Source organism: Passer domesticus, chromosome 2 (assembly GCF_036417665.1).
Source record: "Passer domesticus isolate bPasDom1 chromosome 2, bPasDom1.hap1, whole genome shotgun sequence".
NCBI lineage: Eukaryota > Metazoa > Chordata > Aves > Passeriformes > Passeridae > Passer > Passer domesticus.
In genome coordinates this window covers 74759700-74787257 of record NC_087475.1, presented here as the reverse complement: position 1 = coordinate 74787257, position 27558 = coordinate 74759700, and the positions used below count along the sequence as shown (strand labels likewise).

Sequence of the window (27558 nt, the reverse complement as noted above, 5' to 3'; positions counted from 1 at the left end):
GCTGCCGGCCTCGGCCCGGCCCGGCCCGGCCCCGCCGGCAGCTGCTGCCTGCTGCCAGCACCGCGCTCCCTGCCCCCGGCTCTGCCTTCCCAAACACGCCCCGTTGGGAAACAGCGCTGCGTCGTGCGGGTAGACAGGGCTCCGTGTCTTCTCTTTGTTTATTTAAGAAAATCCGGGTGCACGGAAAATGAGTTTTAAGTTAAACAAAGAGTTGGAAAATGACTTCGCTGAGGGCAGGTGCCGTTATTGGGGTGGCTACCGTGTTCCAGGTTTTTTTTTGTTAGCTGCAGTTTTCCTGCAAAGGAAAACTCCCGGAGGCCTTTCGCTTACGTTAAGCAGCTTTGCTTTTGTAGTCATATGTTTTCAAGCACTTTCCCGGCGTTTGATGGCAGATGTCAGTCACCCCAAGCTGCCGCAGGGTGGAACAGAAGATATCAGTGGGACAGTCTCGTGTTTGAGCCCAGGACTGCCTGTCCTGATCTTTGTGGTATGTATGAGGAGAAGACTGTGTGTGGCCTTTGAGGCCATGCTAGCACAGGGAAGATAGGCCTACTTGAAACCACTGTTATTAATGCCTCCAGTAAGTGTTTCTCAAACACCAGTTAACTACAGTGCTAAGATAGGCCTAGGGCAGGCCGTCTGCTTAACTTGAGGAATTGACAATTGAAGATATGTATAAATACAGGCATAAACATGTGTTTCACTATGTAGTATAATTCAGTGTGGTCCTGAAGAAGTGCTGCTTGCATTTTATTAACCTGACCTAATTTGGATGTATAGATCTAGCCTGAATCTGCTGGTTTTATTTATTACTCTGAGGCATTCAGTGTGAAGAAATGAGAATGTATCCCCTTGTTTCTTCCTGATATTAAAAAAAAAATCTATATTAAAAAGATATGTCTAAAAAAATATTCCTTGAAATTGAAATGAATTTTAATTAATTCCTGTATATTTTTATGCCTGTAAGAGGTTGTTAGATATTTAAGCAGATAATACTTCAAAATACTTAAAAATCTAAAATTGAGGAACCCAAGAACACAGGCAGAAAAAGGAATATCTCATAAGAAGAAATGTCCTTTTTGTGGAAACGCATGTGTTCAGAGCAGGGCTCAGACAGTTTTAACTAGTTGTTAATGTTTTAGGCCATCTCTTTTCTGTTCATTTGAGAATTTCTCAAAAGTCTGTCATGTGCTCTGGTGATACCCGTGGTGGGATCGCCCACAGCAGACAGGAGAAACACAGGCCTGTAAGATTTGTTAGCATTCCGCTTCAGCTATTTTGAAAGGGCAATAAGTAGCAAAAACAGAGGCCTTGACTTGGTGAGATGGCTCTTACCAAACTGAAGTCTTTGTGTTAACTAGTCAGGTTTTTGCCATTGGCTCTTGAGTCGTCAGTATTTTATATTGCTGATAGGATATACATGCACAGTGTGCTTTAGGAAAAACGCTGCAGAGATGTATCTTCTAAAACAGGCATTTCTCGTCACTCAGAGTGTTATTAAGCATTTAGCTTACTAATTAGTGAGTTTTCCAATGACAATAAAGTATGATTCCCACATTACAGAAGGAAAAATTACACAGTGATTTGACTTTGTTTATAGTGGCAAGATAAACCAGTGTGAGAACTAGAACTAGGTAAGATCCTTTTTTCTCCAGTTCCACTTGTCAGAATGCTCTCCGAGAAGGAAACTGTTGATTCCAGGTCAGTGTTGCCTGGCAGTGCCTTGTGCCATCTGAGCCTGTCCCAACTTACTTCTGCTTTCATCTTTAAGGGGAAAAAGAAGCAATGTCTGGGCACAGTATAAATCCCAGGATAAGAAAGGAGAGGTGTTAAAATCTCGAAGTTTTTTCCGTATCTTTTCCAAATAAGCCTGGATAATCAAATCTCTGTTGGGTATAAACAGGCCTTAGTTTTGCTGGAATGAACAGGAGCTGGGTATTTCCTTTTGTTTTCCTCCATCCTGGTCCAGCTTTCCACACAGTTGAGACAATGAAGTGAAATATTACTTTCTGATTCTCTTAACAGATACTAGCTGAATCCAAATCTGACTGGCTGTCATAATTTTAGAGGGCATCATTTAAACTCCACTAGTGCTTAATTTTCCTAATTGTAAATTCTTTTTTCTTAGTGAGAAGCATATTCTTGGAGAGCCTTCTTTAAATGCAAAATTAGAATGACCAGTCTTGTTGAATCCTGGTGAGACAGAACGAACTGTAATGTGATGGAAATGCTGCAGTACTTAGTAAGAGCCATTCCAGGGTCAGCTCGTGCCTGTCCTACCTGTAGCAGAGCTGCTCTCCTTTGTAGAGGCAGTGGCTTTCTGGTATGTGACCAAGCCATTTCCAGCAGAGTTCCTGGAGTTTTTTGTCTTAACACACGAGTGACACTGCTAAAGTGGGGTACTTAATTTCAGGGGCCCTGTAGGATTTGTAACTTGTTCTCTTTGCAGTGATGATACAGTCTAAACCAATTCACCCATGTGACTTGAAGACCTTGAGTTTTTCTGCAGTTTGTGGAGCAGAAAGCACATCAGCTTATTGCAGCCCAGAGAAAACCTGAAGCTGTATCCATGCTGGCAGATCTTGACACTATTGTAGGGCCTTACTGGAGCTGCCAGTTTAATGCGGGAGTCTATCCTTGCAAAATGGACTCCAGCATGAGCCTGATATTAGGAAAGAAGCAGCAAAGGAAGCAACAGTTTTTCCCTGGGCTTAAATGAAATGAGAATCATTATTTACCTTTGCATCAGTTTCAACTGTCACTGACAACTAGAAACACATTTGAAGTTTTTGAATTTTTTGACTTGAAGTACATGTTTCCAATCTGTATTTTGTCTTTTTCTTCCTGGCTGTTTCCATTTAGGATATCCTTAAGAAGCTAGGGAGTGTTGCATGCTATTTAGTTACATACAAAAGCTTTTCCTGTGGCTACTTTTCTGCTTTGAGTATAAACTTGCTACAAGCATTACACTGATTTTTAGAGCTACTTGTTGCAGAGATTAATCAGACAGTGCTTGTTTCCGACTAGGACATCATATTTCCTACTTCATCCCTCTGTGAGCTGGCTTTATTATAAATACTGTCTAAAAACAATGAAGTCAAAAAGGTGAAGATGTTACTCAAACGTAGATCAGATATACAGTAAGACCTAGAGAGCACTTCTTTTCTACAGTACTCTAGAGCATCTGCCAGAGACCAGGGCTGAATTTCTGTGTGGCCTGAAATAAAGAGAGTACACAGCATAGAGAGTTCCACGGAGACATTTTTGAGGTTCAAAGGGAGAGCAGCATGAAGGTCTTGGTGTATTGCCTTGCCTTGTTATATCTGTAATGTTTAAATACTTATGCATAGAATTGAAGAACAGGGAAAAGTACAATGTATAAAGTAGTATGTGTTTAAAATGAAACTTTAAATCTTTATTAACAAATGTAATGAAGTGAATTTTAAAAGAAAATATTTCATAAGTGGAGTTGTTTTTTGAAGCATTAAAATTTAAACACTAGAATGGCTACTTAGCCTGGGTATGGCTATCAACTGTAGTCTGTGTTTTCAGAGAAGATTTGATAAGTGGAGTAATTTTATTTCATCAAAGGTATGCCTTACTGCTCTGCTTACCTTTCCTTTGGAACTGTGGTTGAAAGCAAAGTAGGAAAGAAAAATTGCCCAGGAAATACTGCTCAGAAATTACATTTGTGACTTTGGTAACAACTAAGAATTGCCACTCTTGGACCTCCTCTTCTACTATAAAATCTGTTTTCTGTTGTGCACTAACAGAGATGGAATTAATGAATGGGAATTATATACAGTAGGTGGTATTTAATGAACTCTTTCTTCCTGTAATTACTGTATAAAACTGTAATGTCATGGAAATCTAAATCTACCTAAATGATGTTTCTATAATATTTTTTGATTTCAGTAAAGCTTTCCATACTGTCTCTCAGAGCATCCTTCTTGAAAAAATGTCCAGCCCACAGCTGGATAAGCACATCATGTGATGGGTGAGCAACTGGTTCATTGCAGGGAATTGGGTGATGTCAGACTGGAGACCTGTCGTAAGTAGCGTTCCACAGGGCTCCATCTTGGGCTCTGTGCTCTTCAACATCTTCACAAATGACTTGGACACAGGACTGGAAGGGACGCTAAGCAAGTTCCCAGATGATGTAAAACTGGGAAGAGCTGCTGACTCCTTTGAAGGCAGGGAACGTCATGCAGAGTGACCTGGACAAATGAGAGGGATGAGCAATCACCAAACAGATAAAGTTCAAGAAGGGAAAGGTCTGGATTCTGCACCTGGGATGGGGCAACTCTGGATGTACAGACAGACTGGGAAATGAGATGCTGGAGAGCAGTGCCACACAAAGGGAGCTGGGTGTCCTGGTCTGTGACAAGTGGAACGTGAGCCAGCAGTGCCCTGGCAGCCAGGAGGGCCAGCCCTGTCCTGGGGGCATCAGGCACAGCATGGCCAGTGGGCAAGGGAGGGGATTGTCCTGCTCTGCTCTGCTCTGGGGCAGCCTCACCTCCAGTGCTGGGGCAGCTCTGGGAGCCACCATGTAAAAGAGACATTAAACTATGGGAGAGTGTCCAGAGGAGGACAATGACGATGGAGAAGGGCTTTGAGAGGAAACCATACGAGAAGTGGCTGAGGTCACTGGATGTGATCAGAGGAGAGTGGAGGAGTCTGAGGGGAGATGTCATTGCAGTCTGCAGCTTCCTTGTGAGGGGACGAGGAGAGGCAGGCACTGGTCTGTTGTCTGTGGTGAGCAGTGCCAGGACCCAAGGGAATGGCCTGAAGCTGTGTCAGAGGAGGTTCAGGTTGGCTGTCAGGGACAGGTTCTTCAGCCAGAGGGTGTTTGGGCACTGAACAGGCTCCCCAGGGAAGTGGTCCCAGCACCAGCCTGGCAGAGCTCAAGAAGCACTAGGACAATGTTCTGTGGCATATGGTTTGGTTCTTGGGGTCATCCTGTGCAGGGTCAGGAGTTGGACTTTGATGGTCCTTGTGGGTCCCTTCCAACTCAGCTTATGCTATATTTCTGTGAATTGTTTATTGAATTTAAAGAATAGTTGAGTAGGATTTTTCATCCATTAATTTTATTTCATCTTCTGCTTAATTAAAGAATAAAGAAGGGAATGTGGAAAAAAATTTACTCCTTTGTATAGGAAATGAAGTTCTACGCTTCTCTAATGGGATTTCACGATAAGCTTTATCTGAGGAATTCTTATTAAGTAGACAGATGTTGGTTACAAGTGGACACTGGGCGTTTTTGCAACTGAAGTTGAATTTTATTTGTGCTTCTTAGGATTAAGTAGGTAATCACAATGTAAATCATATATACAGTTGTTTGCAGTCCTCCTCCTCCCCATGTTTTACAGTGAAACTGATCTTATTCACAAAGATAGAGCATTCAGGTTTTATCTTCAACTGGTTTTGGTGAAAGGCTGAATTGCCTGAATTACTTCTCAGTAATTGCAGAACAGATTTTTTTTACCTGTTCTGAAAAACTTAAGGGGTCTTCTCTGATGGTTCATTCAAAAGGAAAACTTTTAGGAAGTTGCTTTTACTGTTTTTTATAATGCCTTTTCTGGAACTTCTAACTGTTCAGTAGCTGTTATTTTATGTTCATTATCCTTCGAAGAGGGACTTGGAACAGAAGTATCTGCAAGCAGAAGGTAACAATTTTCACAGGACCAGCAAAGATTAGAGCAACACATCAAACATTAGGAAGTAATTGTAGAGCTGGCTCTATATAGGGGAAGCATTTAGTTGATTATTTTCAAAGATGATGCATTCAAATTACTTTTCTTTGTTTGCAGTGGGAAAGAGTAGGTAAGACTGTCTCTGAATAGGCAAACAATTTATTATTTTTTTATGTTGAAAGATTTATAGACTTTATCAACAGGGGCTGATTCCATGAAAGCTGTGTTCAGTACCTACCGCAATGCTGTGAGGCCTCCAGGTGCTGTGGCTGTACATAGTTATTCTCGTGTCTGATGCATCTTTATAGCTTGAAGATGAGGTATCCTTGCAAACTTGAGAACACTAGGGGATATGGTTGCCAAACTGTGCTTATTCTGAATACTAAATAACAGATTTAATTGTAAATTTCCATGTAGAAATTAATCAAAAGGAGGTGATTGAGGGAACATGGTGTGCTCCTTGTGCTTGTTTGTCTGAAGAGATGTTAGTTGCAGAACAGTGCACTTAACAGAATTTAAAGCAGTTAGACTGTATTAGTTGCTCTATTTGAAGTGAATTGTGTCAAATGTAGTATTTCTAGCCAAGACAATGATCTGTTCAGAAGTAAACAGTGCACTGGAACGTAGCCTTGCAGATAACTGAAGCAGTAGTCTTTCTGCCACAGAACTCTCAATCAGTGTATTCTTTTAATTGCGGGTTTTTCTTTTCAGAATGTGGAGCTTTAAGCAAATAGAATCACAGCATATGTGACAGAACTGCTGTTTGTCTCTCAAAGTTGTTGTGTTGTTTGGGTTTTTTAAGTAATGGAAGTTAGCCTGGATACTGTGGTGAGATTTTTAAGAATAATCAGAATTATATGGGAGCACTTCATTTCTTTACCTTTCCTCTTAATTTGTATTGTAAGTTTGGAAAGCCCAACTTGGATTAGATTTTTCATTGTGGTATAAATAATTTTTATCTGTACCCAGCGGTAGTCTTGGTCTTGTGGCCAGTTAACCCACAGGAAGGGAGTCTGCGATACAGCAGCTCCTACGTTACTCTGCTTCCTTCCTCCCTCTTTGCTGCTGATGCCAAATGCACAGTGAGAGAAGAAAGGTACGTGGTAGCACCCACAATACCATTCCTGACTCCTGACTGCCATTTTGATCTGGGTAATTTATTGAAGACAGGTTTGTAACTGCCTCCTGACTTCCATTGCAGATACCTTGTTTGGAACAGTGAAGTTGCTCCAAATACCATCCGTGTTGTCTGTGTGTAACTCCACTAACAGCTGAAGAACGCTTGCTGGAACTTTGCATTGTAGCTAATGCAGTGATTAAATGAAGAAATTGGCAGTTTCTTTGAACCAAATAATAGCTCTGTCACTTCTTAAAATAATACTTGTTGTGAAAAGTGTTGTTCAGCTGTGTAGCGTAGCTTAATGCTGGCTTATGAGGAGCACCTAAAAAATATTTTTTATGTTAACTATATAAACTGCAATCCTTAAAGACAACTTAAAGATACTGGTTTATTAACACTGCTTTTTGTTGGTTTTTTTTAGAATAAAGGTTCACTTCAGTTTGAAGACAAATGGGATTTCATGCGCCCAATCGTTCTGAAACTTCTTCGTCAGGAGTCTGTCACAAAACAGCAATGGTTCGATCTGTTTTCGTAAGTAATTGTTTAGTATCTTACGTCCTTCTGCGTGATAGGAATGCGGTTACTGAACTACTCCTGATACAGACAGAAGTTACGTGACACAGATTGTCTGGAAACACAGAACAAAAATACTAGTTTGTTTTATTAAGGGGTACGTGTGCCACCATCACTCTAAGTGTGCAAAAGTTGAACTTTGTTGAGATTCAGGTCTTTGCAAATAGGGTGGAGGAAGAACAGCAGAGCTTTTGACTTCAGCTGACCATAGTAAACAAGTTTTGTACCTGCCCGCAAACTTCTTGTTAGAATTAGAGAGAAAATGTTTACTGCTGTGTCAGTAAATTAATTTAAAGGCAGTTTGCTGAATGTTACATTATTCTTATTTGAATGTCTTTCTTCTAAAATAACTGAAGTAACAGGGTGGTGCAGTTTAACTTGAATTAAGAGATTAATTTGAATACTTTTTTACCCTAAGAATGAAATGTAAGAGCTTTCAGACAACATTGGTATTAATGCGCTTTCTATAAACCTTGCCATTTTGTTCCTTCCAAAAAGGAAGAAGCTGCTTTTCCAGAAGCTTAGGTGATTATTTTTTGTGTGATTTTTGAAAATATGATATGGAAGTGAGTTACAAAAGAAACATCAAAAGTGTATCTAAAAATAATCTTTGTCTCAATGGAGTTAGTTGCCCTCTAATGTAGTCATAATTCAAATCTTCAGACTATTCTTTTGCTTTTTTAAATCTGTCGCAATAGTAGTCTTTTTCAAATGCAGTCTTGTTGTACTCTGTCTTTATTGCTATTTTTGGTGGGGACAATGTAGTGACTCTTTTTACACCCAGTTTAATGCACCTGTCACACTTTTCTGCTAGCCAAGAAGAAAGGTAATCTAACGTGGTGGGTTTTAGTATCTTACGATGTCTCTGCTGTAGTAGCTGCCAGACATGGTATAGTTAAGGTAAAAATTCAGTTCTGAGTCATGACTTTAATTTTTAATAGCTAGTTCAATAATTAGAATGGAAACTGTATATTTATTGTTTTTTTTTCTTGTAGCTGAGTTATTGAATAGAACTTAAATAACTTCATGGCTAAATTAAAGCTATTGAGGGAAAGGATCCCACTTCCTTAGATTTATATTATTGGACAGTGTTCTTTGTTAAGCTTCTTAATAAAAATGCAAAATCTGTAGGTGTCTTCTTCATGCCCTGTGAGTATAATTATCCAGTACTGCTTTTTTTTCACTGCTGTCAGGAAACAATGACATTCTAAATACAGAAGCACCTTTTCTGCCTGTGAATGTTGTGTAAGTCTCACCAGTTGGGTTAGACCTCAGTAAACCTTGGGCCAGCACCTTTAATCTGTGTCAAAGCAACTTGTGAGTTTTGTCTTTTCAGTTAAACTAAAAAAGCTGCTTTTATATTGAAATAAGTGTATTGATTTGGTAGGAACAAAATAATAGCTTTAGACTATATGGGTGCTTTTCTGCAGAGATGTGGCCTTGTTACTGAAAGGTGGAAGAAGAACCAGAGGATGGTAATGAGTCAAAAAAAGGCTTGCTAAGGCATGTTATATATGGTATATGGTTAGGAGTGTAACTTGCTTTATTTAGTCTTCAATATGGAAAGAATAGGAGTTAAGATACACTTGCTGGGCTGTAAGGTAGGAAAAATTTCATTTAAATGCTGAATAAAACTCAGAATTTTGCTTTGCAGTGCTGTTTAGTAACTTTTCTCCAGTAGCCTTTCACTTGAAAATGCTACCACTGCCATGAAATGTTTTGAGTGATCTTATTAAATTAACTGAATCGTCTTTTAAATTACCTGATCCCTCAGGGTTCACATTTCTCACGAGGACGGTCTGTTGCCTTTGTAGGATGTTGTAGTGCTTGGATTGTGAAACTTTGGGGAAGGCTGCATGTTAATGATAGCATTTTAGAATAGCATGGGCTGAGTAGTAATGCTGTTACTGGCAAGTGATGTCTGTCTTTGTCAGAGAAAAGCTTTAAAATTTGTCGTTAATTTAATAAGGATCGTTGAATAGGTACTGAAAACAGAATTGCCTTACACATGTTGACCATAGCTTTCTCCAGATAAGTTGCAGTTACTTGCTTTCAGGACTTAAAGCTTCTGTCTCTTCCTCAAATATGCTTTCTCCCATGTGTCACTGGGATCTAGCTTTGTGTTGTTCAACAACAGCAGATAAAAAGTGTGTCAATTTCTTAGACTTGCTGAAATTGTGATTGTTAAAGCCTTATATGTTACAGCATTAAATTTTGAGTAGCTGTTACTAAAAGGTGGATAAATTGTTTTCTAGAGATGTACATGCAGTGTGCTTGTGGGATGATAAAGGTCCAGCAAAAATCCATCAAGCTCTGAAAGAAGACATCCTTGATTTTATTAAACAGGCACAAGCAGTAAGTTATTAATGCTTCATAACTTTTATTCACATTGTTAAAAAAATAGCCAAATAATTCTGAATTTTGGTGGATCTAAATGCATTGCTTTCTTGCTTGAAATTTTGTGATGTTCTGGAGATTGTAATTACCCTGCAAATTTCTATTGAAAAAAGAAGAGCCTTGAGCATTTGCCTGGGTCATTGTTTTCTCACAGTGCTTGTAGCTGGGATGGGCAGTGATTTTTATGGTATATTAAAAAAAAACAAAACACAGCATTATTTTTGTTTATCCAACACTACTTACGGAATTTTCTTCCATTTGAAAACTTCTAAAGGCAGGATTTTCCATAAGAAGTTACTGTCTGAAAAAAAAATGTTTATATAGCTTCAGTGCTATTTTGACGTGTTCATGGATGGCTTTAAAAGAAGCCATATGTACAGTGTACCACAAATATCTGTGCTATCAACTCAGCAAGCTCAGCTGTCCAGTTTTGTGGGCTTCCCTCCAAACGAGTGGTGCTGTCAATAGACTCAAAGGAAGTTCTTGTGTTTGTAACACATACTACAGAAAACATCTTTTGCTATGAGGGATTTAAAAGTGGGAGTTGTTGTGAAATGAAAAAAAAATTCTAAAGCATCCTGTGACAATGGTCAGAGTCTGTACACTTTTAGTGAAGTGATTTACACTGCTAAGGCTTTCCTTTAAGGCAAATAGTTTTTTATAGAGGCCTTTTTATAACCAGGCATATGAATGTTGTTTTTTAAGTTCCATAGCTTACCTGCTTACATGCATAAATGCTATGCTAAGCTGAGGTCTTTTGATGTGGTTTGTGTTGGCTGTTATTTGATAAACAGGGTTTTTTTGGCATTATGATAGCCAGTGTACAATGTAGCTAAGTTTTCAGGCTTTAATAAAATATAAATGTTAACTATCTGTCTGGGTCTAGTGAAAGGTTAGTAGATGCCATTGAATCAAAACATGTCAGTATATAGAATATAACACAGTCCTTACAGGTTTATGTTAATTTAATTTTTTTTTATATGGTTGTACTAGCACACGCCTTTAGACCAAAGATTTTAATTTTTTACTTGCACATGACTTAAAAAAGAGAAAAAGAGGTTGATTTAGAAAATTTGAACTTATTTAATACTTTTTTACTGCTGTCTTCTTTGCCCTTTAGAAATGACCCATATGACATGGGTTGATAACTGCTTCAAGAAACCAAATGGCACTTCAGTGTGTAGACTTCTTTAGTCCGATAGATCTGTATAGCTGAGTTTTATATGGGGAGTAATTTGCAGCATAAGCAGAGCTCATATTTTGTTCATAAATTGATTCATAAATTCCCTCCTCTGCTCGCCCCACCTGCAGAGAGTGCTGAGTCACCAGGATGATACAGCTCTGCTCAAAGCTTACATCGTGGAGTGGCGCAAGTTCTTCACCCAGTGCGACATTTTGCCCAAGCCCTTCTGTCAGCTGGAGATCACTCTGATGGGCAAGCAGGGCAGCAACAAGAAGTCCAACGTGGAAGACAGCATTGTTCGAAAGGTGAGTGAGCTGTACTGCCAGAGAGCTTTGGTGCACCAATCCAATGTGATGCAGCAGCATTAGTAGCAATCAGCAAAAATAACAAATCACACAATGGGAGTATAAAGGGACACATTGAGTGATGAGGATTTTGATAAGAGCCTCCATAACTAATCTTATAACTTTGCAGTGCTTAGATGAGGTTTGGAGTTTATTATAAACTACAGATGCATTATGTGCATACTGAACTTTCTAGATAAATGCAATATAAAACCATCAGGTTTTTTCTTCATGTAACTTTGGTGTTAGTTGAGTTTTTAGTTTTGTCTGAGACCGTGCCTACCAAATGGTGAATTGTATTTGGGTGTTTGCCTCAAAAGTACCCCCAATATAGCAACTCCTGACACAGTGTATTTCTGGAAAGGTTACTTGACTGATTATGAAGAACTGTAGAAGTAATAGAGAATTATGGAATGAATACATGAATTCAAGACTGATTCCCTTAGCTGTCCAGTTACATAAAGTAAATTTAGAATGTGAGCTGAATATGACTTCTATAACAAGTTCAGAGGCAGATCAAGTTCTGACATAGCTAAACTGCTGTGTAGGACCTGAAAATTACATTATAAATTGCTCTATTTCTGTTTCTGGTGTCTTGTGCTTTTTTGCACAAACTTAGGTCTGCACGTACCTTTCTGACAGGGTTTTTTTTCCTTCCTGATATGCAGCTCATGCTAGATACATGGAATGAATCCATATTTTCAAATATAAAAAACAGACTTCAGGACAGTGCAATGAAGCTAGTTCATGCTGAAAGACTAGGAGAAGCTTTCGACTCCCAGCTCGTTATTGGAGTTCGAGAATCCTATGGTAAGTCTTGCACACACTGATCTGTTGCCTCCTCACTTTATTAAATGAATTTTCTTCATACAAAGTTGGCAGTGGTGGTGGTAGGGTTGGAATTATCTCAGCATTTTGTATTGATTTCTTTTGTTGTGCTTGTTGATACATGATACCAATTAAGTTTTGTTTATCATCTTTAGCTTTTAAGTCATTCACCTATGTATCAGTTACTGCAAAATCCATGTTTTCAAAGAGAATACTTTTTGACCTTTCAGGGTTGCACATATAACTTAGTCTATACTCCTTTACATACTGTTTCTGATTCTTTAGACAGTTTGAAGAAGAAATGCTAAACAAGCTACATTTAAGAGTTTCAGTCTTTCTTTGTTGCAGAACAGATCTGTGTATCTGAAATGTCTGTGGTATTTCACCATTGCCTGCTGCTTTTGAGAGCTTTCCAGCCTGTTGAACTGAACTTGTGGCTAATATTCTTTAAGACAGCTTTTTGTATAAGTCAAGTTCTAACTTTTTTTAAAGCATATTCCATTTAATGACTGATTATTTCTCTGTAACAGTTGAGAGGAAAGTGAAAGTATGTCTTTCAAATAGTGCAAAGCACTGCAATAAGCTTACTGTCTCCATTCTTGTAAAACAAGGAAAAAGTCTAAAATGGAGACATTGTGATTTCAGGAACAGTGTCTAAGAGAAGCTTTTTGCTCAGTCAGGTGGAGAACTTTACACTTTATTAGGCACTATCTGAGCTTTTTTATTCCTTCCTTACAATTTTGCAGTTGTATGTGTATTTATGGTTACCAACTTTGAATGTCTGAAGTGCTGGAGCTAAGTATGAAACTTTTTTCCAGTTTGCCATAGTTGATCTGAATGTTTCTGGGAGCAAAGATTGGCCAGATTTGGTTACCTTTGTGATCAGAGGCCATTTCAAGTTGTTCAATGCAACCTTTTAAAACAAGTCTCACTCTCTCATTGAAATTTGCTTATTATTAGCCACATAAATTTCCAAGTCTTGAGAGTAAGTTTGGACTTTCTCTTTGCAGTTAACCTTTGTTCTAATCCTGAAGATAAACTTCAGATATATCGGGATAACTTTGAAAAGGCGTATTTGGATTCAACAGAGAGATTTTATAGAACACAGGCTCCTTCTTATTTACAACAAAATGGTGTACAGAATTATATGAAATATGTAAGTAAAAATTCTGTTGTAACTTTGTACTGAATGTGTTAGTACTTAAAATGATTGCTGTTCTACTTTTGCACAGGCAGATGCTAAACTAAAAGAAGAAGAGAAAAGAGCACTACGATATTTAGAAACAAGACGTGAATGTAACTCTGTAGAAGCAGTGAGTATAATGTGTAGAAAAATTGTGTATTTCCTAGTTATATAGTGTTATATTGTGGCTTTTAGTTTTGTGTTACAGTATTGTTTGACAGTGCTAAATTGGAACTGTTTATTTTATGCTTGCTAATCATAAATTATTTGTTGCAAAAACATGTATTACTTTCCTATCTGGTAATCTACATACAATTTCTGCAAATGTTTAAATGGTACATGTAGATCAAAAGTTAAAACTGAAAGGCAGGTTTTTATTCAGATTGGTTTTTGTTCTTTCATTTTGCATTAGGTATGGTGGATTTTTTCCCTGTGGTTAACGGTGGATGAGAATCATGTTTGAAAATGAACTGTCAAATCTGTTTGGCAGATGATTTCTCAGTGCTGATTTAGAACACCTGAAAGAGTTATTGTTCACTGCAATCAAAAGGAGCAATAGAAATTTCATTAAAGCTGTAATATATTTCCTCTTAGGCTGAAATATGGCCATTTAATATAAAAGATGGGTTTTCTTTTTTTCCTTCTCCTCCTTCCCTCCAGCAATTTTTTTACACAGTTCAGATTCTAGAGGAAGAATGCAATGAATATGTCATGATTGTCTGTGTTGAAATTGGTTCAGGAAACTGGTTATTTTAAATAAATACTTTTTAAATCTGATCATTTTTTTGAAGTGGATCAAAATGTGCTTTACGCCTTTTGTTAAGCTGTGAGTCATTCATTTTGCACAGGTATAAGTTGTAGCCCATATAAAGAGGCTGACAAAGGAGAGAGATGGTCCTGACATGTACAGGCAGTTTCTGTTCTAGATCTAATGCCTTGTTCAAGCCATCCAGCCTGGTCCAAATAGGGTATGCTGGAATGAGAACTATTCTTAGCTCTTGGATGTATACTTGGAAATGAAGTAGGGTAGTTACTGTTCCAAAAGTGGTGGCTCCCTTGAGAGAAAAGTCGACAGAAATACTGAGCTCATTAATGGTTTGGAGGAGACTTTGCCACGTTTACTAACCTAAATGTTTTGAAGAATTATGGTTCCTGCATAGATTCTATTCAAACTGCACATACTTTTATAAATCAGTGAATGAGTTAATCATTTTATAGAGCTAATTGTTGAGAACAGGTTAGATTTTGTGTCATGGCAAACTTGAGACACATCAGACTTTGGTTCAGGTGGTTGCTTGAGCTAATCCTGTGTTTAATATATTTCAGCTCATGGAGTGCTGCGTCAATGCCCTGGTGACATCTTTTAAAGAGACTATTTTAGCTGAATGCCAAGGCATGATCAAACGAAATGAAACAGAAAGTAAGTGGAGCTTCAAGAGCAGTGCAGGGTGAACCCTGCATGAACTGCATAAAAATAGATTTGTGTGTAGATATATCAAATTACTGTTTTTAATAGATGGTGGTAGTGTTTCATATAAAAATATTATTGCACATGAACAATCCCACAAAAAATTACCATCATTGATTCATATTTTTTCCTATCATTTTTGAAATCTATATACACAATACTTTAATTTGAATGAGTGGATAGTTCTAATCTTGCTTGAAAGAAAATATTTCGTGCTCTGTTTTCTTTATTTTTTTCTACACTTACTTAGATTACATTGACCAACTCTGGTAAATGCTCCATATGTCTTTACTTTCTCTTTGAGTACTCCAGATACAAGCATTTCCTCTTCGTTTCAACCCACTACCTCTTTACACCTGGAAAAAATGGTGAAACATCTCCTTATTTCTGAAAGGCAGGGAGAAATTTTTCTTACTCTGATTATTGATGCAGGACCTGTAGGTCAAATAAACAAAATCTTTGCAGGCTGTTCATGGGGTATTATAGCCAGTATCAGTGTGAGTATTGAAAGTTAGCTCTGCATGCCTTTTGGAAGTTTTCAGAAGATTTTTTTTTAGCTCTGTTGCCAGAAGTTGAGTAGTATGGTAAAACAAACTAAATATGCCATTAAAATGTTATAATTCAGGTAGGAAAAATTAAAAAAGAAACTAAACTGAAATCACAGGTTAATTTTTCTTTGAGGTCTTGGTATCCTGCGGCCGGGGAATATTTACTGATGTCTTCAGAGGTTTTCATTTCTATTGAAATGAGAAAACTGTTTTATGACTTAGAATGTTATAGAAAATACACACTTCTAAAGCCAGCGTTTAAGAAAATATTTGACCTCAAAACTATGTCATACGGATCTGTTCGTCTAGCAGCCTGATTTCTGGCAATAGCCCAGAGCTAAATGTAGAAAGCAGTGAAACTTCTTATGAGTATATGTTACAGCCTTTGGGAGAACGTAGAAGGCTTATGTAAATACAGAGCTTCAGAAGGGTTCATCTGCCAAAGGACCTTTCTTTAGAAACCTGCTGAGCTATTCCCACAGCCCTCTCTTGTGGCTGTGTGTGTCCTGAGGTAGTGCTTGGTTGCAGGGCACTTCCGCTCAGTCTGTAAGAGCTGTTTGAAATGCTTCAGTGAAAGGTGCAGGTGCAGATGACTGAGATGTAATTGAAGACTGGAGCTGTGCATAGTAATGTATACATCTGATAGTGTCCTCTGCTGTGCTTTGCTTACTCATCTGACTTGCTGATATTATCTGCCCCAAAGAATTCAGGGATGTTGTCTTTATGAAACAGCACTGACAAAAAAGGGCTGTTTTGGTGGGGAGTTTTGGCTATGAGTTGGGCACATACTCTTATTCTGTTAAGTAATATTTACATGCTGTGCAAAGACAGGAAGGAATAATATTTTTCAACTAAAATCTATAAAAAATGTCATAGCTTGCAAACACTTCAGAACTGATTTTCTGTGGTTTTGTTTGCTTGTAGTATTGGGGAAGGGAGGCCTAAATTTTATTCTTGAAGTGCAAAAGAAATGAAAAGCATGCTTGGCTTTCATGAATACTGAATGAAAGCAGACTTTAAGTGCCCCAACAACTACATCATTGATTTCTTTACTCTTCAGTGTCATAATGTATTCTGAGAGAAGTTACAGTAAAATACTCCTTTTGGTTTTGTTACTTTGAAAACTGTCTTTGAAGAATTTATGGGTTTTTGGATTCTGCAGGCTTAGGGATGCACCCGGAGTCTTCCTTTGCTACTGATTCTTAAGAAAAAACACTGATTTTTTTTTTTTTGAGTATTTATGGCATCACTACTTTACAGAAACAGATGTAGAGCCCTTTAAGATATATTTTTGTTTCTCTTTTTCTGCCCTCTTTTCTTCCGTCTTACTCTTTTTAAAAGCCTAGATTAAAAGATCCTGTAAAAGTTGAGCTTTTTGGACTTTTTGTATTTAAAACAGTGCTGCCATTTGTTACAGCAGATCTAAATTGCACTGAGAATGCCTCCAACTACATTTTTTTTCTCATTCCTGGAATTCAGCCCATTATGAGTTGTCTGTAGTACCATTGCAAGTTCTTATTCAACGTTGTTTGTAGTTTCCATTCTCTGATTTGCTTTGTTATGTTCTAAAAGGTTTTATTTTCTTCTCTGTGCTTTTCTATTTGCTTCTGCAGCAGCTGTTGCAGTACAGATGATGGTAGCATATTTCATCCTCAGTGGTGATGGGATCTTGATGTTTGTTGCTGACAAAAGTAATGCAGAGGAGAAAGAAAAGGCAGGGCCTCTGACTTTTCCACTTTCACAGTAGACATAACATTGAGGAACTAAGTGAATCTATAAATTTTGTTTTCTGACCAAAAAAATGTGTCCATTTGTTCTACTTTATGAAGCAAAGTCCTTTGCCAAGCTGAGTTCAGATCTCTCTGGTCTCTTTACAACAGTCTGGTGATCTTAATCCCAGTGTTCTTTGTGGATTTTTGTTCTTTGTCAATATGACTATTGATGTTTCAATATCTACTTTGTTTTTTGTTTGGTTTTTTTTTTAGCAGTATTGAAATAGCTTCACAAAAAGTAGATAGATAAAGCACATCACATTTTGAAGTTTTTGTACTGGTAACTTTCCAAACAACTTAATAAACTCTTTGGGAAGAAGAGTTCCGTGTTTGCATTAGTCAGTTTTGGTTACTTCAGAACTTTGCAAGTTTTTATAAAACAAAGCATTGTAAGTGGTCTTGAAACATACACAAAGACAGGTGTGTTTAGTTTAAATTTAAAATATAAAAATGTCTTGAATCCATAGAGTTTCCTGCATAAACTCATGTAGGCTTCCAACTGAGAGATGTTCTTGCCAGGGATTTGAAGGCAATTTGTTAGAACCTGGACTTCATCCAAATTGGCATTGGTTTTAGGGGGGTCTGATTCAAGCTTGTGATACTATATGCATTAGCATACTATATAAGATACTGTATGCATAAGCAAGTATTACATTGCAATAAATACCTTTTTTTGCCTTCAAAAGAATCTTCTTGTGGGACCAGAATTAGAACAGTACTCAAGACATGTTTCTTTTTAAGAGATGAATTGGATTATCCATTCTTCACGTATTTAATGTTCCACTTGAGATGTGCTTAGGAGGAATGCAGTATATTTGGGTTTTACAGATGTCTTTGACTGGTGGCTTCATCAGTATTTGTATCTTTCAGAGTTGCATTTAATGTTTTCACTGATGGATAAAGTTCCGAATGGCATAGAGCCTATGCTAAAGGATTTGGAAGAGCATATTGTTAGTGCTGGACTTGCAGACATGGTAGCAGCTGCTGAAACTATTACTACTGTAAGTGTATTGGGTTTTAGTAAAATAACAACAGGAAAACAACTTTGCAGAAGTTAGGTATTCTCCATTTTTGGGACCAGTGCATGAATGAGAATAATTTTTAAGATTTTGTGTTTAGAGATCAAATTTTGGTCCACTGAAAGTTCTAAATGTCTTTAGGATAACTTTTTATTCTTTGTTTTCAGTTGTGACTTTAAAAAGTGAATGTAATTCGCAGTAAAGTTATAAATTAAGTGCATGTGTTGTTTATACAATACAGTTATGCTAGAATCTTGATTTAAAAAGCCTAATCAATTTTCCCAGAATTATAACTTCTTGATGAAATTTGAAATTTTCTTTCAATCAAAGAGTGGTTGCTCAGTGTGGAAATTATAAGGGTTTTTTCCCCACTGTACTTTTTCAGCTTTTTATCAACTTTTTTCTACAGAGTCTAGGAGGCCTAACTGTCTGCAGCAGTTAGGATGTGGCATTTGTCTTTTACTGATCCTTGAAAACATCCTTTTAAATAAAACATTACTGTATAGTATTTGAAAGTTAAAGAGTTTTTAAATTTTTTTCTCTTCTATATTGGAAATACTGTCCTGAAAGTCTGTGTTTAAGCCTACATGCTGTAGAGCTCTTTGATCCGGAGACTAAAGATAAAATGTAAATTCACAGTATGCAGGTTTTTTAGGGTACAGCGTTTTTACGGGTTAGGGAATTTTGTGTATGCTCACACTGAATTCTGTGGAACCTTGGTTTTTTATTTGATTTTTGCCTCTCTAGGATTCTGAGAAGTATGTAGAGCAATTGCTCACGCTATTTAATCGGTTTAGCAAGTTGGTTAAAGAAGCTTTTCAAGATGATCCAAGATTTCTTACTGCCAGAGATAAGGTGTGTGTTTCTGCTGGTCTTTTGTTCACTATAAAACTTGTTGCACTTTGTAATATGATGTCTCCAAAACCCTTGTGCCCATTCACTGTTAAATTTAGAAGCTGCTATTACTCTGTTAAATGTGCAGACTAAAATATTGATGAAACTTACTACCAACTGAGGAGCTTTCAATTTCTGTTACAGTGCTGCGTAAAGTTGCATATATTCAGCTTTGTAATAGTGTAGAGCACATCAGAAGATGACCTTGTATTGAGAACCATAATGTCCAATTCAGCAATAATTGTGTTGGGAATTTACTTTCTATTTGTGTCATGACTTCAGATGTGTAACCTGCTCCATGTAATTCCTGCTAAGTTGTTGTTTAAAGGAAACTAGTGTGTTAGTGGAAAAGAAGAAAACATCAGTTTATTGGGAAATTGAGTAATAGAATTTGAACTCACAGACTGAAAATAGAATCTGAAAGCTTTGGGCTAGTAAAAAAATTTGAATTAATTCCATGTTACAGTAGTGTAAAAAGAGATAAAACCTTTGCAATTCATATCAGAGAGAAATGGAATGAAGCAACAATAATCTAATTATTTTTCAGGCATACAAAGCAGTTGTGAATGATGCTACAATATTTAAACTTGAATTGCCATTGAAGCAAAAGGGGTAAGCCATGCAAATTTTATGTGAATCAAGGTTTTTAAAATGTCTCTTCAAAACGTAGTGCTGTGTTTAAAAGGGCTTTGTGTTATTTGCCTTATGAAATTTCAGATTGCTTATTGACCTCTGGTGAGACTCTCTTCGTGTAGAAGCAGATCAGTGGATAGCAGCCTGGTTCAACTTAAATTTATTTGTAGTATTTGGGGATCTGTTCTTCTATACCATGAGTCAGTTTGTTGGCTGAAGTTCATAATGGTTTCCTGGATTATTAATTCCAAAAACCTCAGCTGTATAACTCTGCCACAACTTTAGCAAAGGTCCTGGGGAAAAATGAGGCAGCAATCTTCATGGGAATAACTGTGGCTGATTAAGGTGTAACCATCCACAAGCTGTTTTCCACCTCCTCTTGTGCCAGTTGTGAGTGTGACCTGTCCAGCTGTTGCATTTTTGTTTCAGTGCAGGATTAACCAGGTTAGTTTAAACAACTTCCAGTAGATTAGGGAGAGCAGCGTGACTCAAGAAGAAGGACCATGCTTACAGTGCCCGTTCTGCTAACTCAGCCAAGAGAAGGTAGCAGTCAGTTAATTGATTGTTAACATTTACCATGTGATGTGCCACTTGAGTGCACACCTTGTGGAACAAGTGCCACTTGAGGAACTTCGATTTGTTTAGGTGCTTGGGATTACTTATAGTTTAGCTTACGTATAGTTTGTCGTGGAAACAAAGCTTTTGTAGCTGGGCTGCCAGCTTCCCTTTCCAATTGCTTCTGGTTAGGGGTGGATGGTTATAAATATCTGCCCAGTGTCTTGGTTCATATTCTGGGTTTGGTTTCAGATAATGGCAAGCCAGAATAGGGATTAGTCTTTCTCCTTGTATTTATTGGAGGAATGCTGTCACAAAAGACTGTATCCCTGCTTTCTATACTTTGCATAGATGTAGGTAAGGCAGAGGAGTTTCTCAAGTATCTTCTAATAATTTCCTTTTCTCTGGGACCATCCCAATTGACACCTCATTCAAACTGTTTCACTCCTAAAGTGAATCCAGCCTAGTGGTTTCTTAGAAACCACTGTAATTGTCATGGTCTTCTGTTCAGTATTCTTCTTCCCAAGCACTTGGAAATTGTCTAGGTATGCAGTCTGGTTTGAGCAAAATGAAATTTCATCTTGCTTAGTCTTCTGCAATAGCCAAGACTTGTGGTCTGCTTGTACTTCAAATGATCTTTAGGTGGGCAGAAGACATTAGCCTGCAAGATGCTTCACGAATTTAAAAAAAAAAATGGACAAGTTGCCTGAAGAGTGTTAGCTCTGCCTATACTAATTGATGAGAGGCTGAACTAATGAGCAAGAAAAATGGATTCCTGAGCTTGCTGTGGGCCCTTGAGTAGCAGTCAGGTTGGTGCCATCTGACTCTAGGAGTAGGGATTGGTGCATGCCACTTGGTTTTATTCACCAGTCTAGACACAGGTTTGGAACATGACCTGTGCTTGATGAATATTGAAGAACCGCAGTCTGTCTACTTGTAGCATCTTGTTCAGCTTTAGTCTGCATTTAATCTCCTGGCTGTTAGTCCATCTTTTATAGCTGTGATTAAATAATTTTATCCTGTTACTATGTGTTAGATGTGCTGTTTTGCAGTCTGTGCAGTGTGGTGCTGTTCTTGAGACCTCATTACAGCATACTGAGGAGATGAGTGAAACTGTAGCATTTGTTAATTCTTTACTGGAATACTTCTTCCCATGCAATATTTTGTTGTTTCACACTGTAGTTTCACCTGTATACTTCATTGTTACAGTTCTAAACTTGTAATTAGGTAAAATAAGCTGTAGAAGCATTCTGAAAGTGTTTGGCAGTATTTATTCTTTCAAGAAGAAAGGGTGTTATCCCTAATTTTTCATTAGTTTAACGAGGATATAAATTCACCGCCAGGATCCTTGCCAAGGGGATCAGGAGAGAGCAGTCTGTCTTGTTAACAATGTGACTACTCCAGAATAGCAGGATTCTGTATGGTTTGAATACTGTTCTTCTTTTATCTAGTGTTGGATTGAAAACACAGCCTGAATCCAAATGCCCTGAACTTCTTGCTAATTACTGTGACATGTTGCTAAGAAAAACACCACTAAGCAAAAAACTAACCTCTGAAGAAATTGAAGCAAAGCTTAAAGAAGTGGTACGTTTTTGCTTTTTATTTCACAATTATTCTGAAGGAGGAATTTGTTTGGTTTATTTCCTTAAGTGGGTCGAGGCCTTGATCTTCAAAAGCAGTTATGCGGGGTGTAATAGTAGAGAAAAGAGTTTATTATGTTATCAAGTGTGTGTGTGTTTAAATATTGTAAATCATTCAGTGTTTCATGTCTCCTGTGTTGATTCACAAAATTGGTATATTAAATTAACACCTATGTGAGACTGTAACATATTACAATAACTAATATTTGTCTAGAAATATTAGTTATTGTAATATGTTACAGGAGATTTTCACATACCAGTGTCAATGTCTTCTTTGATTTAAGATAATTTCTAGATGTTTGAAAAATAAAGAATTGAAGATGTGATATTATGAAATATCACATCATTGCTGATGCCTATGATAATATTAACACAGTTGCTCTTACGGCAATGTCAAGTATCCTTTCTCTAGTCCTAGTCTACAGTGCCATTAGATCAGCATTCAGACTCATCTGGTTGACAATGCAAATAAATATATTAAACTCTGTTTTTGACAGCTTTTGGTACTTAAATATGTACAGAATAAAGATGTTTTCATGCGATATCACAAAGCTCACTTAACAAGACGTCTGATATTAGATATATCAGCTGATAGTGAAATTGAGGAGAATATGGTGGAATGGCTCAGAGTAAGTAGCATCACATCTTTTTTTGGTTGTGCCTCATGCTTGTGATTAATTAATATCCTACTCTTGAACTTAAATATCTTTCTTGCTCAGGAGAGTTTTATCTTTAATAGCAGGCCACACAGCGTATCTTAATACTTCCCTTATATCACAGTACTTCATGAAAGTAAAACTGTTTGGCTCTTCTCTAATAGTGCCAGTGACAGATTTTAAAATATTTCACATACAATTATTTAAATGTTTCATATATTCCATATAAGCAAAATGCAGTATACTTGTTTAATTATGTAAATAATTTGAGACCCATTCTAATATTGAATTTTTATGTAGATTAGAATATTATTTGCATGCCTGAAACATTCCTTCAAATTTCACAACTCATGGAATCTTTAATGCATGCATATGTTCTTCAGCACTTGAATTTCTTTAAAAGAATCACCAAATGCCCTTTAGGGATAACTACTTATGATCTGTGCAAAAAACCCTTTATATTAAATTTCAGATTCACTGTTACTGTAAAGTGATGATACCAGTGTACTTCTTTGTGCTCTTAATTTATTTGAGCTCATTTTTTTAAAATAAAGCTTTTTGTTCATAGTTTTCTATGTCATATTTACTGTTCTGTTTGTTTATGTAGGAAGTGGGAATGCCAGCAGACTATGTAAACAAGCTGGCTAGAATGTTCCAGGATATCAAAGTCTCTGAAGACTTGAACCAGGCCTTCAAAGAAATGCACAAAAATAATAAGCTTGCTTTACCAGGTATTGTTTTCAAATTATTTGCTACTTTTTATTTCTCTTAGTGAAAAATAGCTCTGTTAAGTCTTAGGTAAAAAATTACATCAGCTGCAGGTTGAACACAGTCTCCACAGCATTGTTGCCCCTAGTTGGAATTGTCTGTAGACTCTGCTTTCTCCTGCAGTTGATACTAGAGCTGTTATCACTCTGAGTTGTTTGGGGTTTTTCTTGTGAGCAGTCTCATAGATACAGATTCCTTCTCTTGTAGGCAAATTGCAAGCAGGAGCTTGAATTGGCATCAGCCAGGTGAATGCCTGAACTACCTCCTTTAATGCCCTCATCATTCTTCTCATGCTCCATGCTGTGCTCCTCCTTTATCTGCCAGCAGGAGAGCTGGATGTATACTATGGAGAGCTTAAATCATATTCTGAGATTGTTTCACTGATGAGAGAGGCTGAGGAACACCAAGTATTGGACCTGTCATGCTGAAAACCCTTGAGTAGTGCTTATAATCATCAGCTGTAAAGCTGCACCAGTGTTTAAGGAGCTCTGCAGCAGCAAGAGAAAAAAACAGGTTTCAGTCAGTGCTGCTGGCAGAAAGCCAGTGGTGCATAAAGTGCCTTAATGTTTAAGTAGGTAGACACCCTGAAACTTTCTGAAAATTCAGTCCTTCATAAGTGTGTTGAGTTGGGAAAAAACCCAAAACATTTTGGTTTCTCTATCTGTTATACCTGGAGATTCTTATAATCCAATATCATCTTACAGCTGACTCTGTGAATATTAAAATTTTAAATGCTGGCGCCTGGTCCCGAAGTTCTGAAAAAGTGTTTGTCTCGCTGCCCACGGAATTAGAAGATCTCATCCCAGAGGTCGAAGAATTTTATAAAAAGAATCACAGTGGTAGAAAACTCCACTGGCACCACCTCATGTCCAATGGAATTGTAAGTGGGTAGTTTTCATTGTATCAGTCTTAATGACTGCACTCTCTGTTTATAACAGTAAGAAAGCTTGTGATTCAGACAAGCTTATAAATAAAATTTTCATCCTCTTCACAGATAACATTTAAGAACGAGGTTGGCCAGTATGACTTGGAGGTTACAACATTTCAGCTGGCTGTGCTATTTGCGTGGAACCAAAGACCCAGAGAGAAAATCAGCTTTGAAAATCTTAAACTGGCAACTGAGCTCCCTGATGCAGAACTTAGGAGGACTTTATGGGTATATCCCTTTCTCTTGAAACAGATTGCTTCTTGATTTTTGTACTCTGAAGTACTGGATTAGTATTTTTAAAGCACTGTCTGATAACACTTTGAAAGTGAAATGTGAACAGCTTTCTTGGTAATTAATCAGTTGTAGTGCTGGCTCCTTGCACTGCTGCTGAGCACACACAGCCTTTACATTAATACGTTCTCTCTACCCAGTGCTACTTCACAAGCTTTTGGAAACTGCAAGAATTTTTGACCATATGCTGTCTAAAGCAGAGAGTTACAATTGCGTATTTTCAAGTGGGTCTGGTCTTACTATAGGAAATTAGTGACACCTGGTAAATGTGGCTTAAAAATAACTTCAGTGTTTGCTTTAGGAGACTACTAATTATTTAGCTCATGAATAAAGACAGAAATCATGTAAGTCAGACTTAACACTCTTTTGTAGCCGTGAGTTTGTGTATTTTGCTACTTTGTATGATTTTACTTATGCTAACCCATTTCAGAAAGAGATTTGTTAAACCGTGTCCCCCCTCTGATTTTACTAGTTCCAAACAAGGCTATGTAGTTCCCTCACTACAGTCAGTACTGCAGTGAATTATGGTTGTAGAAAGTAGTTGTTTCCATTTAGAAAGTCTGGTGTTTTATTTTCATTCTTTTTCCCCCTCCCCTTTTCTCTGTAGTCTCTTGTAGCATTTCCAAAGCTGAAACGTCAGGTTTTATTATATGAACCTCAAGTCAATTCACCCAAAGACTTTACAGAAGGAACCCTCTTCTCGGTGAACCAGGAATTCAGTTTAATGTAAGATGATGTTTGAAAAGTAAAATAACTTTTATAACTTTATAACTAAAGGAATTCACTTTAACTTAACCTTCTTTCTTGAAAGTTTTCAAAATTAACCTAGACACATGCTTTGCTGCCCTGCACTCGCTTATTTTGGCAATAATCATGTTTGGAGTAGGTGGTTGGACTAGATGACCTCCAGCAGCCCCTTTAGACAAATGTTTTTATAATTCAAATTTTTTTCTGAAATCCAGTTTCTTACACACTTAGGGACGAGGTGTAAAATTGGAGGCTTTGCTATGTTCCAGTTAGCAGTAAGTCCATAAAACTTCATGGAAGACAGCCTGTAATCAGAGCACTAGTGCTCTATTGATTATTACACACACAGAAGTTCAGAAACAGAGTGATAAAGTTAACAAAAAGGAAGTGAAGCTGCTTAATAATTTGGTGTGCTGTCAAGAGCCAGGATTTTTGGTGTGGCTCTCGCCAGAGAGAAGTGTCTTTATTTCTGTGAGAATTAAAGTGCTCTTACTGGTGCTTTGAAATCCTCCAAGCACAAGATAATACAAAGAGAGACTGTCTAAGTGATACATACTGTGTTCAGTGTGGTTTACTTGCTTCTGCTTGCCTCTGCTCTCAATGTCTATGATGAGAACTGGCTCCTTGCTAGAAACCTCAGATTCTGTGCCTCATTCTCAGCAGCAGCTGGACATCTGGATCTGTGGAGAAAGAGATAAGTGACGAATCTGCTTTCCTGGGGCTTAGTTTGTTGCCCAGGACCATAATGCTTATTCTTGTCATTAGGATTCTGAGCTTTGGGAAATGATGAGAGGACATGACAGAAGAAACAGGCTGTAGAGAAAGTTTGTGAGTGACCACTGAAGAATGCCATCAGCTTTCTCTGTTGCAGTAGCTAGGTTTTGTCCCAGACAGTTCCTTGATGGAATATTAACTAGCCATATTTCCTGAACATTGTTTTAAAACCTTCCTCAAAGAACCCTACATTTATATAATTAAATTGAAATATATTTTTTCTGAAATTCTGTTGTTTCAGCTGCTGGATTTACTTGTAATGCTTGCTAGCATTATTTAGGTTTCATTGTGTGGAGACATTGGCATTGAGTTTTGATCTGTCAGACAGCTCTCTCACTGCCTTAATGCTAATAGCCTATAAGTATCTGATCTGTCATGGTACTTGTTGCTGCTGTAATTTAAGTTTAATGGGAATTCTATAATTGAAAGGTTTGGGTTTTTTTTGCTCACTTTCGTGCAATACAACTTTTTTCAGAAAAAACGCTAAAGTTCAGAAAAGGGGCAAGATAAATTTGATTGGTCGATTGCAACTTACTACAGAGAGAATGCGGGAAGAGGAGAATGAAGGAATAGTCCAGCTAAGAATATTGCGGACCCAGGCAAGTAACCTGCCGGAGGAATAAAGAATTCCCCTATTTACTTTGTTGCATTATCATTACTGTAACTTGTTGTATTATCATTGCATGCTGCCCACTGTTGGATGTTGATGTATGAAATGGGTGCCTTTGAATCCCATTGGAAGCCACTTCTGCTGCATGACTCTAGATCCTTGTGAATACCTGATTTTGCATGTGTGTTCGAGCACTTGTAGTTGTCAGCCTCCTGTTCTGAAGTACCAGGTCATCATGTTCAAAGAGGACAAAGCAGATATTACACAAATGGTGAAGGCATGCAGTGTGGGGTGGGTGACAGCAGCAGATTGTTAAAGTTGACTGACACTGGCCACCAGCATGAATAAACAGCATTGTTGATCTTGATATCTCTTAGGTCTGTATGAAGAGACTAATCTTGAAGGTGGAATCACACTGTAGTAACAGTACTATGACTTCTCCTTAGAGAAGTTGAACAGTGCATCTTAGCTGTACAAACTGCAGCTTCCTGCTCTGTGGTTGATAGTCAGCTACTCATGCCAAATCTTTTGAGCTGACAGTTTTAAAAAAGCGTGAATTTTTCTGGCATCAGGGACTATTACATGCAATAGAGTATGGAGTACAATTTCACCTTCCAAGTTTCAGGTCTGTTCTATCAGTCAGGTTGGATTGCAGGCCGTGCACATTGTGAGTTGTACCACCTGATGTAAAATAAGATTGTAACCATTCTGGCAGCAGCAGGGTTAATGCCTAGTTGTATTATGAAATGAGTGAGATGTTAACAAGGTATATCACAAGTCACCTAGGAAACTGCAACTTCTGCTCAAGGAGTGAGTGAACGTTTGGTTTTAGTGAGTAATTCACACTCTAGATATAGGACTTAACTGCTCCTTTGACTGGAATTACATCTCTTGCTTCTTGCCAGTGCTTTATTCTTTTCCTTTATCAGTTTCT

The 27558-nt window shown here is 37.6% G+C and overlaps 2 protein-coding genes across 3 annotated transcripts in view; both read left to right on the top strand.

Moving 5' to 3' along the window:
- ACAT1 (acetyl-CoA acetyltransferase 1) overlaps positions 1-27558 on the top strand; it is a 382585-nt gene that overhangs the window by 333341 nt on the left and 21686 nt on the right. The gene's annotated exons all lie outside the window — the stretch shown is intronic.
- The window catches only part of CUL5 (cullin 5), a 28599-nt gene that overhangs the window by 544 nt on the left and 497 nt on the right, over positions 1-27558 (top strand). Inside the window, exons 1-18 of one of the 2 annotated variants that reach the window (XM_064409332.1) lie at positions 173-487; positions 7235-7344; positions 9642-9741; positions 11095-11271; positions 11979-12120; positions 13149-13294; positions 13371-13451; positions 14648-14741; positions 17980-18110; positions 18876-18983; positions 19570-19634; positions 21662-21794; positions 22348-22479; positions 23114-23237; positions 23979-24154; positions 24269-24430; positions 25101-25219; positions 26490-26613. In XM_064409332.1, the coding sequence (XP_064265402.1) occupies positions 188-487; positions 7235-7344; positions 9642-9741; positions 11095-11271; positions 11979-12120; positions 13149-13294; positions 13371-13451; positions 14648-14741; positions 17980-18110; positions 18876-18983; positions 19570-19634; positions 21662-21794; positions 22348-22479; positions 23114-23237; positions 23979-24154; positions 24269-24430; positions 25101-25219; positions 26490-26613 (2424 nt within the window). In that variant the 5' untranslated portion in view covers positions 173-187. Of the gene's footprint in view, positions 1-172; positions 488-7234; positions 7345-9641; positions 9742-11094; positions 11272-11978; positions 12121-13148; positions 13295-13370; positions 13452-14647; positions 14742-17979; positions 18111-18875; positions 18984-19569; positions 19635-21661; positions 21795-22347; positions 22480-23113; positions 23238-23978; positions 24155-24268; positions 24431-25100; positions 25220-26489; positions 26614-27558 lie in introns of those variants that run through there. The other variant, XM_064409334.1, reaches the window with a different exon arrangement.